The sequence below is a fragment of the Antedon mediterranea genome, chromosome 8 (assembly GCF_964355755.1).
Source record: "Antedon mediterranea chromosome 8, ecAntMedi1.1, whole genome shotgun sequence".
Classification (NCBI taxonomy): Eukaryota; Metazoa; Echinodermata; class Crinoidea; order Comatulida; family Antedonidae; genus Antedon; species Antedon mediterranea.
In genome coordinates this window covers 23,100,665-23,121,200 of record NC_092677.1, presented here as the reverse complement: position 1 = coordinate 23,121,200, position 20,536 = coordinate 23,100,665, and the positions used below count along the sequence as shown (strand labels likewise).

General features: G+C 33.2%; 1 protein-coding gene across 1 annotated transcript; it reads left to right on the top strand.

Annotated features, from left to right (window-relative positions):
* The first annotated feature begins 6,580 nt into the window (after positions 1–6,580).
* Positions 6,581–17,717, top strand: LOC140056297 (ribosome biogenesis protein bop1-B-like). The gene is made up of 12 exons (XM_072101621.1): positions 6,581–6,738; positions 7,723–7,818; positions 8,463–8,534; positions 8,904–9,055; positions 9,584–9,800; positions 10,338–10,550; positions 11,342–11,503; positions 12,654–12,804; positions 13,409–13,725; positions 14,397–14,582; positions 15,840–16,135; positions 17,031–17,717. The coding sequence occupies exons 1-12, from the start codon at positions 6,685–6,687 to the stop codon at positions 17,182–17,184; spliced, it is 2,070 nt and encodes a 689-aa protein (XP_071957722.1). The 5' UTR covers positions 6,581–6,684; the 3' UTR covers positions 17,185–17,717.
* Positions 17,718–20,536: the final 2,819 nt, after the last annotated feature.

The window sequence follows — 20,536 nt, the reverse complement described above, 5'->3', positions numbered from 1 at the left end:
GCCTGTGTGGATTCTCAAATGTTTTTTTAATCCTCCTCCGTTTTGTTTAAATTTCTTCCCATAGTGTTCACATTCAAATGGTGTCTCTCCTGTGTGTATTCTCAAATGTTCTTTCAATTCTCCGTTTTGTTTAAATTTCTTCCCACATTGTTCACATTCAAATGGTGTCTCTCCTGTGTGTATTCTCAAATGTTCTTTCAATTCTCCGTTTTGTTTAAATTTCTTCCCACAGTGTTCACATTCAAATGGTGTCTCTCCTGTGTGTATTCTCAAATGTTTTTTTAACCCACTGTGTTTAAATTTCTTCCCGCAATGTTCACATTTAAATGGTGTCTCTCCTGTGTGTGTTCTCAAATGTGTTTTCAACTGTCCGTTTTGCTTAAATTTCTTCCCGCAATGTTCACATTCAAATGGTGTCTTGCCTGTGTGGATTCTCAAATGTTTTTTTAATCCTCCTCCGTTTTGTTTAAATTTCTTCCCATAGTGTTCACATTCAAATGGTGTCTCTCCTGTGTGTATTCTCAAATGTTCTTTCAATTCTCCGTTTTGTTTAAATTTCTTCCCACATTGTTCACATTCAAATGGTGTCTCTCCTGTGTGTATTCTCAAATGTTCTTTCAATTCTCCGTTTTGTTTAAATTTCTTCCCACAGTGTTCACATTCAAATGGTGTCTCTCCTGTGTGTATTCTCAAATGTTCTTTCAATTCTCCGTTTTGTTTAAATTTCTTCCCGCAATGTTCACATTCAAATGGTGTCTCTCCTGTGTGTATTCTCAAATGTTCTTTCAATTCTCCGTTTTGTTTAAATTTCTTCCCGCAATGTTCACATTCATGTGGTGTTGTGTTCTCTTTATTTTCTTTCACTAAATGTGTTTTAAAATCATCTTCGAATAGTATACAGTAGTGTTCATATTTCAACTCCTCTGTTCCTGTATGTATTCCTAAATAGATCTTTAAATCACTGAACTCAAATTTATCTCCACAGTGTTCACATTTATATTCCATATCTTAGATTTCGTTAAGGTCGTACACTTTGAAATACTGCGACCCGACAAATCAATGATATAATATATATCTTTTTTGTTTCGCACAGTACTGCAGTTTTTAACCTGTTGCTAAGAGCAGTATTCTCAAATGTTCTTTCAATTCTCCGTTTTGTTTAAATTTCTTCCCGCAATGTTCACATTCATGTGGTGTTGTGTTCTCTTTACTTTCTTTCACTAAATGTGAATGTGAACACTGTGGGAAGAAATTTAAACAAAACGGAGGAGGATTAAAAAACATCTCTGGTCTGCAAAAAACATCTCTGGTCTGCAAAATATCATCTGCTGTGCGGACGTGACCTGCGTGAATGCAGCTTTTTTTAAATTAAACGGAGAATTAAAAGAACATTTGAGAATACACACAGGAGAGACACCATTTGAATGTGAACACTGTGGGAAGAAATTTAAACAAAACGGAGGAGGATTAAAAAAACATCTCTGGTCTGCAAAATATCATCTGCTGTGCGGACGTGACCTGCGTGAATGCAGCTTTTTTTAAATTAGGGAGGGGCACAATTTTAAGCAATTTTGTAATGATCTCTTGTCAGATGTGATAAGGTGTGAAACACAAGTTTCAAACTGGACGATTTTGACTTATGTATGTTATAGGCCACCACAAAGTGATGTACAATCTGATCAGGATCTACTTGACTATTTTCAAAACAGTACTAATAACTTTGTTTTGTTCCGACACAGCTTAACTTTAATGATGGGCGATATGAATTCTCAAAATATCCACTCGTACAATGATGACGCATTAACACATTAATATGCCAACACGTTGTATAAAAAACCAACGGTCTTGTATTGACCATATATATATAGTTACTAGTCAAAATGTATATATTAATAATTTTGGTGCATTGTGCCCTCTTTTAAATTGTGATCAGTATTGATATTCATATCACACGGGACAAGCCATACAATCATAAAATATATCTTTTTGAAAAAACTGAATTTAATTTATTTCGTAATGCTCTTAATTCTGTAAATTGGGAAGAAGTTATTCATCTTCAAAGGTTGAAGATATTTGTCATAATTGACTTATTTAATCAATGTGTTGATAACTATATTATAATATATAAGGTTATAACTGTGCGTCCTAATAACAAGCCTTGGATTAATGCGCTTATTAGAAAGAAATCGTGCCCATTCCACTCGAAATAACTCCAATTTACATATGCAACGTTTTAAGAAAATTCGCGCAAAATTTTTAATATCAATCGTTTATTCCTAATCATGATGACTTTCCTTCGGACTTCACGTATAGAACTGCATTGAGACTCTCAACTCTAAAATTATCTGTTGATGAGATCATGAAATTATTAACTATGCTGGATAAAAACAAGGCGGTGGGACCTGGTGAAATTCACAGTATCATACTAAAAGAATCTGCTGACACGACACGTGTTCAAATATATGAATATCCATTTGATATAGGTTTGTGTGTGTATTGCATTGTACTATTATACTCTATTATCTTTTTGATTATCGAACCTTAAAATCATAATAATATGATGCCCAGTGGAGTGGACGGGTACCTGCTAGTATGATTATATTAAGGTTGTGATATTGATATTGTAGCTTGAATTGGATGGTTACTTCCTCCTCAATGTCGTTGTAGAAGGGACATTCAAATAGGAAGTGGTTTAGGTTTACGTTACAATTCGTATTAGATAGGCCTATACCATTACTCTACGGTGACCAGTTACATTTTCTACCCTCCAATAAAATGAGATTTTAACCTTCCATTTTGTTTAAATTTCTTCCCGCAATGTTAATATTCAAAGGTGTCTCTCCTGTGTGTATTCTCGAATGCTCTTTCAAATTCCCACTTGTTTTAAATTTCTTCCCGCAATGTTCACATTCAAATGGTGTCTCTCTTGTGTGTATTGTCAAATGAGATTTTAACCCTCCACTTAGTTACAATTTCTTCCCACAGTGTTCTCTTTCTTCACTAATGTGTTTTAAAATTTTCTTCGAATAATATTCTCTCTTGACTGTAGTGTCCATATTTCAACTATTCTATTCCTGTATGTATTCCTAAATGGATCTTCAAGTCTGAACTCAAATTTATCTCCACAGTGTTCACATTTATATTCCATATCTTAGATTTCGTTAATGTCGTACACTTTGAAATACGATAACTGACACCCGACAAATCAATGATATAATATAGCCTATATCTTTCTTGTTTCACACTGTACTGCAGTTTTTAACCTTTTGCACAATTATCTATTATTACACTGTCGTTTACAGACACGAATACAATAGACACGATGATGTATGCAGTCAACTAAAATTAGCACCCTGTGAATTACATGCGAAAGACAAACCAAATTTTTTATTTTTGGACTCATTTAACAAACCCATTGTGTTTTGTATGTAACATTAAGGTTGAGGAAAGGTACAAAGAGGCACCATTTTAAAATATATTCCTTATCCACTCAGCAACGAAATATTGCTTTCATGTTTTATAGGCCTATAAATAATATACTACTAAATACAGTAAAACATTTGCGATTTAATAATACTAAAACTGTCACTGTCATAGTCGTTGCGTTTACGTGCTTGCGTTACGTTCTAGTGGGAACCAAGCTTTATAAACAAATGTGCGTTCACTTAAACTAAGAGAAAAGAATTACAAAAGTACAATGTTTTAACCTACGGTACATTACAATACTACAAGTTAACATTTTGTTGTTTTTTTTATATTTTTTTTATCTTTATAAATTACACAGTTAATTTAATTAAATTTGTATTGTCACATTTATGTCTCGTCATTTTGTATTTTAGTGAGTGTCCTAGTGATCAGCTTTGGCGGGATGGACCACCCTCGTAAAATATTGTTGAAATAAAAACAAATAGATAAAATAATAAATAAAATGACTTAGTAGGCCTACTATTAACAACATACATGAGTTGAATGAATAAGGTATAAAAACACAAAAGTATATCAAGAAGCAAAAAAACAACAAAACATTATTAAAGACATAAAAAGAAATTCTAGGCCTAAACATGTATTTTGCTGTAATACAGAATCAGCATGTGTAAGATAAAGTAATAATAAATTCTACTGATTAGCAAGGAAAGCGTTTTTCCATGCCCTTTGGGAGTACGTCTTACAAAACTTGTCAACAATAGTCTGAGTTTGTTTATTATTTACATGGTGGAAACTTTCTAGCGTTAGGTGCATTTTGACTTCTATACTATAGAGTTTATATAGGCTATCTGGAAAACTATTTTACCCATACAAAGTCATCATCTTATATAAATTATGGCTAATTCTGACATAGGCGAACACAATGGAAAAACTTATTATTTTTATACTTATATAAAACACCTATTCCCAATTTTCAATAATGGTAACCGACAGAAAACGTACATTTATCATTCCATCATCTACACTTCCTAGATGGGGAGCGAGCAAAGCAATATTGAATAAAATCGCAATACATACAACTCTCAATTTCCCTCTCAATCATGGTGTTTTCTGAAAATATGCATTTTCAAATTATGATTTTGTTTAAATTTCTTTCCACAATGTTCACATTCAAATGGTGTGTATTCTCAAATGTTTTTTTAACCCTCCACTGTGTTTAAATTTCTTTCCACAATGTTCACATTCAAATGGTGTTTCTCCTGTGTGTATTCTCAAATGAGATTGCAACCCTCCACTGTGTTTAAATTTCTTTCCACAATGTTCACATTCAAATGGTGTTTCTCCTGTGTGTATTCTCAAATGAGATTGTAACCCTCCACTTTGTTTAAATTTCTTCCCGCAATGTTCACATTTAAATGGTGTCTCTCCTGTGTGTGTTCTCAAATGTGTTTTCAACTGTCCGTTTTGCTTAAATTTCTTCCCGCAATGTTCACATTCAAATGGTGTCTCTCCTGTGTGGATTCTCAAATGTTTGTTTAACCCTCCTCCGTTTTGTTTAAATTTCTTCCTACAGTGTTCACATTCAAATGGTGTCTCTCCTGTGTGTATTCTCAAATGTTCTTTCAATTCTCCGTTTTGTTTAAATTTCTTCCCACAGTGTTCACATTCAAATGGTGTCTCTCCTGTGTGTATTCTCAAATGTTCTTTCAATTCTCCGTTTTGTTTAAATTTCTTCCCGCAATGTTCACATTCATGTGGTGTTGTGTTTTCTTTACTTTCTTTCACTAAATGTGTTTTAAAATCATCTTCGAATAGTATACTGTAGTGTTCATATTTCAACTCCTCTGTTCCTGTATGTATTCCTAAATGGATCTTTAAATCACTGAACTCAAATTTATCTCCACATTGTTCACATTTATATTCCATATCTTAGATTTCGTTAAGGTCGTAAACTTTGAAATACTGAGACCCGACAAATCAATGATATAATATATATCTTTTTTGTTTCGCACAGTACTGCAGTTTTTAACCTGTTGCTAAGAGTAGTAATCCTCTCTGGTCTGCAAAATATCAGCTGCTGTGCGGACGTGACCTGCGTGAATGCAGCTTTTTTTAAATTAGGGAGGGGCACAATTTTAAGCAATTTTGTAATGATCTCTTGTCAGATGTGATAAGGTGTGAAACACAAGTTTCAAACTGGACGATTTTGACTTATGTATGTTATAGACCACCACAAAGTGATGTTCAATCTGATCAGGATCTACTTGACTATTTTGAACAAAATAGTAAGGACCTACTAATAACTTTGTTTTGTTCCGACACAGCTTAACTTTAATGATGGGCGATATGAATGCTCAAAATATCAACTCGTACAATGATGACGCATTAACACATTAATATGCCAACACGTTGTATAAAAAACCAACGGTCTTGTATTGACCATATATATATATATAGTTACTAGTCAAAATGTATATAACCTTTTGCACAATTTATTACATTGTTATTGCACTATTATTACACTGTCGTTTACAGAAACGAATACAATAGACACGATGATGTATGCAGTCAACTAAAATTAGCACCCTGTGAATTACATGCGAAAGACAAACCAAATTTTTGGACTCATTTAACAAACCCATTGTGTTTTGTATGTAACATTAAGGTTGAGGGAATAAGTATTTTTAACCCTCCTCTTTGTTTAAATTTCTTCCCGCAATGTTCACATTCGAATGGTGTCTCCTGTGTGAGTCTACTTGTGTGGATTATACCATTATAAAAAAAGTGTTCCATTTATTAATTTTGTGTGCCAATGTGTTATACTGCTGCTTGTAATGTCTTTCCTTCTTTACGGTGACACACAGCAACAGTTTTAATGTGAATTTAATCAATTTCGTTGACTTCCTGCCTCGCACTTTTGGGAAATGATAGAATATGCCTTTCAATTTGTGTTTATCGTAAAAGATGCCTCGCATGCCTCGTTGCCTCGGACGTTGTTATTACCCTTAAAATTGCAATATCTGCCCAACATAAAAATTTTAATACTGCTGTCTTTAATTCAGGGAGATTTTTTGATTGATTTTTGATTGATTGATTGATTTCTCCGTGATCGATTCTCGTTTGTTCGGCGGATGTATTAAACTGACCGAAAGAGGGCGGGCTCCTTCGGCATTTAAAAACAAACATGTGGTGGTACATGACATGTGTGTGTTAACTGTGCACATTTTGTGAGATTGCTGTACAGTTTTACGAAGGAAAATGCCGAAACGAAAAGAAGCCTTATCAGCTAATGATTCTAATTTAAGCGACGAAGTAAGCATATTGGATTCCAGCATATTAATTCTTATTATTTGCTTTTCGCTATATTGAAAGGGGATGTTTCACCTAACGACTTGAATTTAGACCACCCGTACCGTACCCAAATTTAGTTGGCTGACCTAAATAGTGATCTCTAGGCCTAGGCTACTATAGGCCTAGGCTACTATAGGCCTAGGCTACTATAGGCCTAGCCTACTATAGGCCTAGCCTACTATAGGCCTAGCTAGAGCCCTACTCTACTAGGCCTAGCTAGACTGTGTTCAATCGAGTCGCCCAGTCCGAGCGAGGGACTCGCGTGTGATCTTCGTATGCTAAGCGTATTCATTTGGCACCGTCTTCCAAATCGCTCTCCTGCAACAAATTCTAATTCATTCTTGAGTTTTTCGCTTCATTCAGCGAAATTGGTAGTTCGTATTGTTTCTCCTTTTTTGCGAAGCGAAACATTGCACAAACAATCTGAGTGAGCTCAGGAAATTAGCTATGGCCTATGCCGCGTTTATGAGCTCTCGTAATGCGAATCAAAAAGCTCAGCCGACATGTGATGAACATAAAAATCGCAGCTATTCGCTCTTGTGTGGAAAGGGTAGCGTTTTTTCTTTTTTCTAGTTCATTTTTTCTCTGCGAAACTTTTAAAAATAGGCTTAAGAGGGGTATATGGGCCAAGATCAATTGTTCGATACAATAATATTATGATAAACTTATTTACTGATGATGACATCATTTGATTATTAATTAAACTTAAAAACTTGTGTTTTCTGTATTTATTGTGGTTGTTTATTGTGAGCCGAGTCATGTACTGTAAACAGGCCGGATCTTAAGCCTATGAATGATATACACAGCATACAGTACGATTCGAAGCTAGGCCTATTACTTGTACACCATAGATACTCTAAATGCTGTAGTACAAATTTCTATTTATTGATTATGCTAATCTTTAACTAAATGTGAACTGTACTTTATTTTCATTATCTAAAAAAGGAGGATTTGTTTGCACGAAAGATTGAAATAACTAATGATGAGAATGAGGATGCCTCGTCAGATGAAAGTGAAGATGAAGACCACATACAGAATACAGTAGGATTGAAATGACATTCATTTATTTCAAAGAAAAAACAAACATGATAATAATAATATTTATTGGTTACTCTCCTTTAAAATGGAAGAACACTCTCGTAACAAGAGGTTCGACCCATGCAAAATGTTTACAAATTTATAGTAGCATAAATATAATATTATTTTTATGCTTTAAATTGTCTTAAAAATATGGTGCAACATAGTAAAGTTTGCAAGAATAAATACTGTCTATCCTGACTTCTTGCATACACGTCAAGTCTCACGCATCTGGCTTTGGGAAATCTCAGCAATCTCCCACACTGGAGGACACTCTATTTGTTCCTGCTATTATCTAAGCAAATTTGGTAGCTCTATTTAGTGAAAACTTGTGACATTTTTTTTTCTACAGCAATCAAACTCGCACATACAAGATTGATAAATAAATAATTATACAATACAGTATGTAACTAGTAAAGTACCAACATTTTTAGGGTGAACATCAACATTTGGAAAACCGTATATTATAGGCACTTAATTTGGTAAATTGACCACTAACTATAACTATATCTACATGTAAAATCTCTGGATATAATTACCTTCAAAACTTAAATTAAAATAAAGTGTCAAGTGAATTAATTTCACAAAATTGATTTGTATACTTACAGGATGAAAGTGATCTGGAAGATGAAGAAGAAAACAGACCTGATGAGTATGAATTTGATTCATCAGATGAAGAAGTGAGTGTTTTAAGTGGATAAAACTATCGACACAGTCAGCATTTAGTATACATAATAGGCACCAATACAGTACACACATTAGGCAACATACAGTACATGTACAGTCAATCTATTATCAATTGACAATGTTGATTGTGCTTTTAAAGCTATCAACACTTTTTTAGTTTTTTTAAGTTATTGCTTCGTCGGTGCCACAGTCAGTCGTGCATTTAGTTATACATGTGCACAATGAATCATACATGTACAGTAATTTATTATTTTTATGGACAAAGTTGACTATGCCGATGGTTATATCGGCATAGTTTATATTTTATTTTTTAGATATTTAAAATTATTGCATCATTTATAATTTTTAATAATTTAATTTAGGACATCCGTAATACAATTGGTAACGTTCCAATTCAATGGTATGAAGATTTAGCTCATCTAGGATATGATGTTGCTGGTAAAAAGATTACAAAACCTATAAAACAAGATGAACTGGAGAAGTTCTTGGAAAAAGTGGACAACCCAGATTACTGGTAAGACATATTGTTAGCCCTAATAATATATTTTCAAATTATGTATATTGTAAAGATCATTGCTCATGGCACTGTGGACTTAGCCAGGCCTAGCCTAAATATGAAAAAAATGAAAATAAAATAGTTACGATAAACTTCTAATTGTGTATTCTTTGAAACATTTACGAAACCGATTATTTATATTTTTTGTTCAGGTGTAATTAAAACATTAAAATAAATTACAGCCGACCGAAAATGCTAGCTTGGCCTGCGCTGCATCGCTCAAAACAATGATAACATTCATCCTCACAGCGATCGACACACGTGATGCCGTGGCAGGATTGCTCGCTAAAATAATGTTCGACTAGCCTATCTTGTGGTGTGTAGCAAACGGCATAAACACCATCGCACTGCCACATACTGTATTAAACAGGGAAATTCTTCTATCTCTTCTCTTCTTTAAAGTAAAACATTTTATCAATATATTGAAAGTTTTCTTGTTTTTTATAATTTTTTTTGTTAAATATGACCTTATTTTATCATTTGTAGGCGAACTGTTTTCAATGAGAAGACCGGTGAAAATATCGTTCTAGATGAGGAGCACTTGGACATTATCAGCAAGATACAAACAAATAAATTCCCAGGTCAAGTTAATCCATATGAAGAGTACATTGATTTCTTTACACATGAAAAAATGATACATCCTGTTACTAGGCGACCAGAGCATAAACGAAGTTTCATCCCATCTCTAGTAGAAAAACAAAAAGTAAGCAATGTTTTGTGTTCATTAAGAAACACTTTATTCTATTTAGCTTCTGACTGATGTTGATTTTCTCCCAATTATTGCCACCATTATAAAAAAAAATCAACTTGATTTTGGAAAGTTATCGTTGTTATGAGTAGAGTTGATTTTTTTCATAGAATTAATAAGTGACACAGTGATCACCAAACAAACCTTCAAATGATTTTTGATCGTGAAAACATGTGTCTAGACACCAAGTTGGTTAAGTTTTTTTTGGTAGTAGTCGAGAAATGGAAAAAGGTTTATTTTTATATAATGGCAGACTTCATTAATTTGCGTAAAGAGTATGATGGGACACTATGTATAGAGGTTAAAAGTGTTCAAATCAGAAAAAGAAATTTAACCTAAAAAAATGAAATGTGAATATAATATGTATGAAAGGTTGAATGAATAAAGGTGGTGGTTAACCACAAAAGAGAAAAAAAGAGCATGGGACACTCTGCAAATATATAACTTATTTAAACATTAAGGTTATTGATATAAACTTAAAACCTGATTTAGGTTAGTCGATTGGTACATGCAATCAAGATGGGTTGGCTAAAACAGAAGAAAAAGACTACAGATGATAAGAATCCATTCTATGACATGTGGCAGAATGAAACAGTTGAATTAACAAAGAAAAGTAAAGCACACATTGCAGCCCCACAAGAGAAACTACCTGGTCACAATGAATCCTACAACCCTCCACCAGAATATCTACCAACAGAGGAAGAGGTATGTTCTAATTTTATATTACACAATTAACTAGAGTTCAAAAACTGATTCAGCATTGAGAGGGACCACTAAATTTGGCTGCAACAATTGGCCCATCAGATATGCCAATTTGTAGTGTATTAAAACATATTCAACTATATTACCGTAATATTGTTTTAATACTAATAGATACAGCTGATAGTTTTAATTCCCTTGTCTAGTTCACTCTCTAACAATTATATATCTCTCACTGTATGTTGTATACAGATATTAATTATAAAAGAAAGTAGTAAATGTAGTTTGTTAATATGTGTTGTATTAAAATTAATTAATTGATAATTAAAAAACTTTTGACCCATAAAGGAGATGTATTTTACCACCAAAAAAAGTAAATTATTTGGAGATAAGGTATAAATTGTAGCACCTAGAACCCAACAAGGGGGTTGGCCGTAATGCTATAAACATTTTTTTCCCTTGTTGCGTATTACATAACAATGCCCCTTAACAAAGTATCCTCTGAATAAGAGTGTCTCAAGGACAGTGTTCTACATGCTCCCATTATTCAACAAAACATTCAGTATATATATACTGTATTTGAAACATTTTGAGTCTGTAGTGTTTGCTCTTTTTTTTATTGTGTTTGTTCTTTGTATTCATGTGTGTAATTTGCATATATCAATTATTTTTGTACAAACAAATACTGCAATTCAGTGTTTTATGCTGCAATGTATATTTTTTGTATGATTGATTGAATGAATATATATATATGTAGACCACATAAGTTTTTCAAATGTAAATGTTTACGATTACAGGCACTAGCATGGAATGAGGCTCACCCTGAAGATAGACAAACAGACTTCTTGCCCAAAAAATTTGATTGTTTACGGAGAGTGCCAGGTTATGAGAATTATATGAAAGAAAGGTTTGAACGATGTTTAGATCTCTACTTGTGTCCAAGACAGAGGAGAATGAGGGTAAAAATAACTATTATTTATTCTTTATACTGGGTAGCCTCTTCAGTCAAAGATTTTTCTTCCAGAGGACCCAGTGTATAGTCTGATGAGTTTGTAACAGGCTGTGTCAAATAACACTTCCAGCCAATGGTTGGAATCGTGTTTTCTGGCAGCTACAGGCCCGTACCATAGCATTTAATAACCCCTAAATAATCTCTCACTATACTATAGTATCCCATATGGTATGAAGATTGCTGTTAGGAGACACAATACTGCAGGCTATTTAAAGTCGCTATACATGATACTGCTCATGTATTGGATATACTTGAATTTAATAATATAATGACCAATATTGAATAATTAATAGTCTGTATTTATAAGTTACTTTATACTTTTTTAATATTTTTTCTTTTTATATATTATACAAGTTATACATTTTTCTTGTAAATGAATTAAAATATTTATGAAAATGAAGCAAAACCTACATATAAACTTTGTACAGAAAGGAAAAACCAATTAAGTTAATGATATCACTTTAATTTGAAACTACAGTTATTGATAATAGAAAACAAGATTATTAGCAATTGATACGGATACAGATTCCTTTTATTATCCAACATAATGGAAATTACATGTACAATTGAAACAAAGAGTAGATACGAACAGAAATTAATAAAAAGATATGTTTTACTTAAAATGCACTCTCATATGTCTAATGGAGTATTTAATCATGCATTCAATACGGTATTTCTAATTACTCACAAAATATTGAACACCATAATTTTGTGATTTAATACTTATCTCCTTTTATATTTATTCTATATTATGCAGTACAGCATCTTTATAAATAGGTACTTTTAGATTTGTTTGTCGACTGTGTCATCTTTGACATGACGTTGTGGTCAGGTCAGGTCGTCTTTCTTGTTCACTGGCCGCCTTGAGGGTTAGGTGACTGGATTTGACATACACCTCAAACTCTGCCATTCTTTGTTATCTAGTTGATGTCTGGCTGAAATCTAAAAGTTTTTAACGAGAGTAGTGAATGTATCACAGGTCACGTCCACATTTACATGATCTAAAGGTCCATACTTGTACTCATTCAAACGGTAGTGCACATGTACTGTAGCATTGAGATCCTATATTAATGTGTAGTACACTTTGTATTGTGCAGGTACAAGTGGATGCAGAAGACCTTCTTCCCAAGCTTCCTAAACCCAGAGACCTACAACCATTTCCAACAGTTCAAGCAGTGGTTTACCTTGGACATGAGAGCTATGTGAGAACAATAAGTGTTGACCCATCAGGTCAATGGCTAGCATCAGGTAACCTAAATTATATCTGTTGAAGTTGCTACCTTTAGCCCTCATTTCTTTGAATTAAAATTAATATAATAGATTCATTGTTAATATTATAATTTTTTGGAACTTGGTATTAATAAATACGATTTGCGGTACACCATGTAATCCTAAAAAGAAAATAAAGTAAATTTGAAATCTACTATACAACGCCTTTCTGGAGGACGACTTAAGGCCTGTTTATACTACTGTACTGTAGGGTGATAAGGAACAATCATATGACGTCATAATCATTAAGAACAATAACATTGTATGAATTTTATTGTTCTTATTTATTATGCCGTCATTTAATTTGTGAAAGTATTACTTTCTTTGAAGAATAAGAATAAAATCTTTTTTTCTCTACTGTAGGATGAAAGCTTCTTTTATTTAAAGTGATTGGTCATCACTAGATAAATAGACTCGCAGCGTTAGCCAAATCAAATTTAATCCAAACAAAATTTAAGATTTATATTTTGTATTCATTATTTAATTTATTATATATAAACTATATTTTAATGATCAGCTTTGGCAGGATGGACCACCTTAAAAAAATATTAGTATTACATGGTGTTATTACCCTCTCTTGCAGGATCTGATGACAAGACATTGAGGTTATGGGAGGTGTGCACAGGTCGATGTATGCAAGTGATCCAGATGGCAGGTGTAGTTGAATCAGTTGCATGGTGTCCTAACCCTTCCATTAGTCTGCTCTTAGTTGCTGTTGGTAGAGATGTTCATCTGATCAACGCTAACTTAGGTGATAAACTTATATCATCTAGTACTGATAAACTTCTGGAATCGTATGTAAAGCCAGAGGAACACAAGACGTCGAGCTTGGTGGAATGGACCGTTGCAAATGATGACGAACACAACAATGGTATTAGAATCATACTTAAGGTTTTTAAGGTAATGCTATTGTATTAATAAGTCATTGTAAGTTATGGTTATAATAATTATTATATTTTCAGTAAAGCTTGGATCTCCTTACTTAAAGGTTGTAGTAAGACTTATTACAACCCTACAGTTAATACAGAACAACAAAATTACTAAACAAAAACATTAATTACAATATTCAAACTTTAAATTATTAGCATTGAATTATTAAGCATGTGTTGAGGTTTGATTTTTATTCTGGACAAAATGCTACAGATAAACAGTAAAAACATTAAACCGTTGGCATAAACACAAAAAATGTCTATATAAAGTTGAAAGTCATATACCAGGCCAATTATTTTTATATTGATTTGATTTGAATTTGTTAGGAAAATAATCATAAAAAATACATACAAATTGATAACATAAATCACTGACATTACAATTAAATACATTTATAAAAGATTTTCCAGGATAGCCCAAAAAGCTTATTAGGTTATTTCCATTGGGATCCTTTTATAATCTAAAATAAAAAATATAAACATTACAAAGTATTGCATTAACATAATAAATGTTACAAAAACAATATTTTATATATATATATAATATTAATTAAAAAGACTATGATTGACTTAGAGTTATTTGGTTTAAATTTTTACTTTTTAATTGACTGGCAAAGTTTTTTTTTTGTATTATGTTTACAGGCAGTAAAACGTGTATCATGGCATGGAAAGGGCGATTACTTTACGACTGTTATTCCAGAGGGCGGCCATTCAAGTGTACTTATACATCAGCTGTCTAAGCGGAGGTCACAAAATCCTTTTAACAAGAGCAAAGGACAGATACAAGCAGTGATGTTCCATCCATCAAGGCCCTTTCTTTTTGTTGCTGTAAGTGTTTTGATACTGTATTATTGTCATGACTGATGAATTTTAGTTATGACCCTCATTTACAATTTTGACAGGCTAACTCTAATATTAAAATGTTTTACAGTCATTTTAAAGCAAATTTAGGATAATTTTCATTAACAAAATACAAAAACTAATACATTCAAATCACCCAATACTGCACCCCCTTGGATTTTCAAGTTCCAAACATAAATAGTTTAGTTAAAATTTGTGATATTACAAGTTAATACATTTTTAATAAACACAAAACAAGAAAAAATCACAATTTAAAAAAAATATATATCTTATATGTAAAATATCAGTACCAATGGAAATCAAGCATGTGTACAGTATATGTACATGTGTACTGTATATATAAATGTGTACAGTACTGTATATGTACATGTGTACAGTATGTACATGTGTACTGTATATATAAATGTGTACAGTACTGTATATGTACATGTGTACAGTATGTACATGTGTACAGTATATGTACAGTATGTACATGTGTACAGTATATGTACATGTGTACAGTACTGTATATGTAAATGTGTACAGTACAGTATATGTACATGTGTACAGTATATGTACATGTGTACTGTATATGTACATGTGTACTGTATATGTACATGTGTACAGTATATGTACATGTGTACAGTATATGTACATGTGTACAGTATATGTACATGTGTACAGTATATGTACATGTGTACAGTATATGTACATGTGTATCAGTATATGTACATGTGTATCAGTATACGTACATGTATCAGTATATTTTTGTTATTTTTTTTTATATACTTTTATTTTATTGACGTTTGAAAACTGTAATTCCGTACCAAAATGTGGAATTCCATAACCACATTGTTTAATATAGGAAAGATGAAAAATAACTTTTCTGGCATGAAAATAGCTACTGCCGCTGGCTAGACCTATGTTATTGTTTAACCAGTTACTACTCTATTTTGAAGTGCCATATCATGAGACTTTTGCGATCATGTTTTCCCCTGCACCTTCTTCCTTCTATCTTTCCAGTAAATGCCAAGTTGTTAGTATGGATCTTTTATTTTTTATGGGAATGTTAAATGATCTTGCAGTTCATTTTGTTCCATTGAACAGCCTCACAATACCTTGCTTTAGGATTTTGTGTTTTTTTTAGAAATGAGGTACTTGTATTGTAAATTCATAATTAAACAATCAATGAGCATTTTAAAACGTTTTTTTTTAATGATTTTTCTCACGTTTGATTATTTTCAGAGTCAACGTTACGTGCGTGTGTACAATCTTCTGAAGCAAGAACAGACGAAAAAGCTTTTAAGCAATGCTAAATGGGTGTCAAGTATAAGCATACACCCCCAGGGAGATAATGTTATTATTGGTAGTTATGATAGTAAACTTAGCTGGTTTGATCTCGACCTGTCAACAAAACCTTACCAGACATTACGGCACCACAAGAGGGCAGTACGCCAAGTGAACTACCATAAGCGCTACCCATTATTTGCTTCAGCATCCGATGATGGTACAGTCATTGTTTGCCATGGAATGGTCTATAAGTAAGTATTCTTTTTGATTCTTCCGTTTCGTACTCCATCCTTATCCTTTTCCATATTATGTTTGTAAATATGGAACTGTGTGTAATATATTCATATTAGCAATTTAACGACTGGATTGGAGACTAATAAAAGAGTTCTACAAGATGGCTGAACATTAGCACATGGTCTGATTTCTTAGTGAAATACTTAGTGTTATCATTCATTCCCAGAGCACAATATATAACACTGTGTATGGAAAAAATTTATTTCATTTTAAAAAGGATCAAATAAAACGTCAAAAAATGAAGCTCTTTATTTTTAGTTACTCTTGTATTTTTTTATCTTAATTTATTTAGTGGATCTTCATTAACACTATGCAATTTTATTCAATTGAAATCTGATTCTTCGTTACTTTCCATGAATGTAACATACTTATGAAAAACCATACATACTTGTAATATGCAATCTAAAAATGATATAATCGGTATTTATTTGAATAAGCGCCCTGAGTGTTTATTGTTCAGGAGGGTTTTTAGATGTGGTAACATGTATAATCAAATAAATAAAAACCCTAGATAGAAAAAATTAAACACAACTAATATGATTGTGATTGAGTAGAAATTGTATCAAAATGCTTGGTAAATTGTAAATCATATCAATCAATGAATTCTACTACAAATAGAAATGTGTTGTAATACAATAGTGTGTATATATATGTGGCGGGGCATTTATTTGAATAAATATGGAATATAGCAGAGGGAACAGCTTGTGAAGCTGGCATGTACAGTAATGTTTCTATGCAATCGTCAATATTTGGTGTGGTCTACCAGCATGGTGTCCATTTCCTCGAAATGTAGCCAACCATGCAACCATATGCAAAGAACTTCAACTTAAAATAATGATTTTTTTTTTTTAGTGATTTACTACAAAATCCATTGATAGTACCAGTGAAGATCCTACGAGGGCATGAGATAACCAATAGTCTAGGAGTTCTGGATTGTCAATTTCACCCAAATCAACCATGGGTGTTTAGTGCAGGTGCTGATGGAACTGTACGTTTGTTCACATAATCTTTAAATATCCAATCACCGTAAATGTTTTAATGTAATTTCCCAGTAATTGGAAGATTTTAATTTTTACATATCATCCAAAAGATAGTTACTAAACCTACCTGACCACCTGTCTGTAAACATGATAAGATAATCATCTGGTTATTCTGCATATTGGCAATACATTTTTTGATTATTATTATAATTATTATTTTAATGTCAAGTTGTAGCTTGGTGGTTAAGTTGCTCTGCTACAAATCCAGTCAGATATCTGGATTTTTTCTTACAGAAATACAAACTTTACCCCAAAGATTTGTTGAAGACTTTATTTATGTTGAGCATCTTGTTTCTGAACATTGTAGTGAATGAACTTGATTATTACTATCCTTAATGTAATATGAATAAATAAAAAATAAAATATCTTTTCACTCCGAGTCAGTCTAACAAAAATGATAAATATTGGTATAGAAACACATGTACATTTATTTCTCTAAACTTTATAAAGTTTTTGTATAATTCAAGGCATCTTGAATAAAGAGAAAAGTAGAATTTTCCATGTGTCCTTCCACTTATATGTTGTATGTTGTTTTGTGGAAAGTTCAATAGCTAGCGAATTGATTTGATCACAATTTGATCGTTTGACGTCATAAGATGATATATAATATTTGCACATTTTAGTTCATATTTTAAATGATATTTTGGAGATTTAAAAATGTGCTGTAATTATGCAGAAAAAATTGTGGCAGGTCAGGGGCGGTCGCAGAACTATTTTAAGGGGGTTGCCATAGACACTGAGTATTCCTCCCCCCCCCCCCATATGGTGGGGCCTGTGGCGAGGGAATTTTTATCGGGCTACACAGTATAGCAAACAGATCGTATCACGCCTATTTTTTCCGCCGGTAAAAAACAAGCGAAAAACAATAGGATAACATTGTTTGGTAGGTACTTCCGGTAATTTAATAAATTCTAGCAATTAAAATCATTGAATACAAATTAATAATTATCAATTAATAATCTATATATAAATTTACGTAAGGGCAAAATTCGGTAAATCGCGCGTTATTTCTAGAATGTTTACTCGATGGTATATAAAGTTGGTTAGAATCTCGGTACTGATTTTAACCACCTGACAATTAAAACGAATTTAGGTTCAACGATTTGCCCCAAATAGGGGTATTTTCCGATCGTGGTATTTTCCGATCGTGGTATACACTGTCCTCTTGAAAAATCTCCTCCTACGAAAATTGTTTTTAATAGCTGAAAACCGGTTGAACAGCTCGAGTTCAGTATCATAATGTTGAATATAAAAACTGTATTACTGACAGTTGCTTCTCAACGTTTGTATTAATTAATAATTATAAAAAATATAAACGTCGTAGTGGTGTATCGTTAAATGTACTTTACTATTTCAATCGACTATAACAGGGATAGTTTTAAAAAAGTATTAAATCGTAAATGTTTTACTGTATTTAGTGGTATATTATTGATAGGCCTATAAAACATTTAAAACAATTTCGTTACTGAGGGAATAAAGAATATATTTAAAAATTGTACTTCCCATCCTCTTCCCCATCCCTCAACTCTAATGTTATATACAAAACACAAATTGGGTTTGTTTAAATGAGTTCAAATAAAAAATTTGGACTCATTTTTAAGAAGAGTTTCTCCTTCGGAAGTAGGCCTAATTCCCAGGGTGCTAATTTTAGTTGACTACATAAATCATCGTGTCTATTTATTCGTTCTGTAAACGACAATGTCCTGCGGTACGTACATTTGAAATCGCCAGTTTTTTTTACGCTGAAATTACTGAGTATTCAAAAACCATTTGTGGACACGACCAGCGTACCATCTAGTTGTTGCTGAATGCAACCGGCAAAAATAAACCGGGAAAGGGGGTCTTTTCAAATTGAACAGACACTCTGCTCATTCTAAATTAAGCAATTTATTCCCTCTGTCTCTTTTGTATTGTCTCACACTAGGCATTATTCGTATATAAGATAGTGTGGTAGGAGGGTAAATGGGTCATCTCGACTCAATTTCTCGCTACACATGCTGTCCACGGCTTCCAAATCGTTATTGAAGAAGCTGTGCAACTTCAGCAAGACGTATTCCATTGGTGTTTCCCCACTTTCTGTCTGCGCATTTTGGGTTCGCTCCATTTGAACAAATTCCAAATTGCACATTGCACTGTGACACGCGCGCTCATCATTTCCGATCTGTGTTGGTACGCGCACGTTTTACTAGTGAATGCGGGTCAAATTAAGTCTGGGACACCTCGTAGACATGAACCGAACAACCGAGAGCGCTCTCTCGAATTACCGTCATCGTTTAGAAGACCTAAACAAGTTCCAGTAAATTCAACAAATGATTCTGATGCTGGAACAATCAGAAACTTGCTAGTAAGTGCCCGTTCTGAGATTAAACGGTTTACTGATCTGATGTCCGATTACGTCGACTTAGCCGATAGACGAGTTAAAAATTTACAAGAAACACCGGCTGGTGCTTTCCCCGGAGGAACAACAGATGAAAAAATACAATATTATGAAAACAGACGTCGGATGTGTGCACACGCATACTAAATGAGTTTGAAATCAAGAAAACGTGATGAAAATGCGAAGAATTTACAGATTTTCCCAGATGACGGTTTTAGAAAGAGATATTTTCTGAGAAAAGAAATGAGGATGGAAATGAAACGCGAAGCAGAGGAAGAATTTGCACAGCTATGCGAATACATAGTTGAAATCAGGCAACGTAAATTTAATCATGCTAATAGTGTAGCCGATGTTCAAGAAGTTGGACATTCCCGCTCAAATGAGGAGTTCCAGGCGTTACTGACTAGACGACAGTTAGTTAAGATCGAAGATAGGAATAGAGCAATGGATCACAGTGCTGGTGATGGAACAACGAACCAACACCAAGGAGATGTAATGGCACGTCGTGACGAGACCACGACGCCAACCATTGATGGTGATAAAGGAACAGTAGGCAGTAATCAACATGAAGGTACTACTGCCCAACCTCGCCGCCACCGTTGGCGAAACAGCAGAACTATCCCGGATGCTGCAGCAGACAACCAATAGTGGGTTTTTTTAACTTTCATGATATTTGTATTTCAAAATGTGAATTAAACAAGATTTCATAGCAAAACGAGTTTTAAGTATTATTGTTCACACGCAAACATTTCTGTTTAAAAAAAAATCCTAATAGCATGGTATGTAACATCATACCCTCCATACAAAAAAAATACACTTTTTCCTCAACGTAAACAAACACCTATTTCGACTCAACAGTCTACTGTAATTTTGTAGCCAGCGACTCTAAAGAACCTCGGCAATGTATTGTTTCTGAAAACAATACTATGCGGGGATCGAGG

Bases quoted from the DNA above. Each gene is read 5' to 3' on its own strand.
- LOC140056297 (XM_072101621.1), top strand. From the start codon at position 6,685: ATGCCGAAACGAAAAGAAGCCTTATCAGCTAATGATTCTAATTTAAGC. The intron at 7,819-8,462 runs GTAGGATTGAAA...GTATACTTACAG, and splicing joins AAGACCACATACAGAATACA to GATGAAAGTGATCTGGAAGA. The intron at 16,136-17,030 runs GTAAGTATTCTT...TTTTTTTTTTAG, and splicing joins TGCCATGGAATGGTCTATAA to TGATTTACTACAAAATCCAT.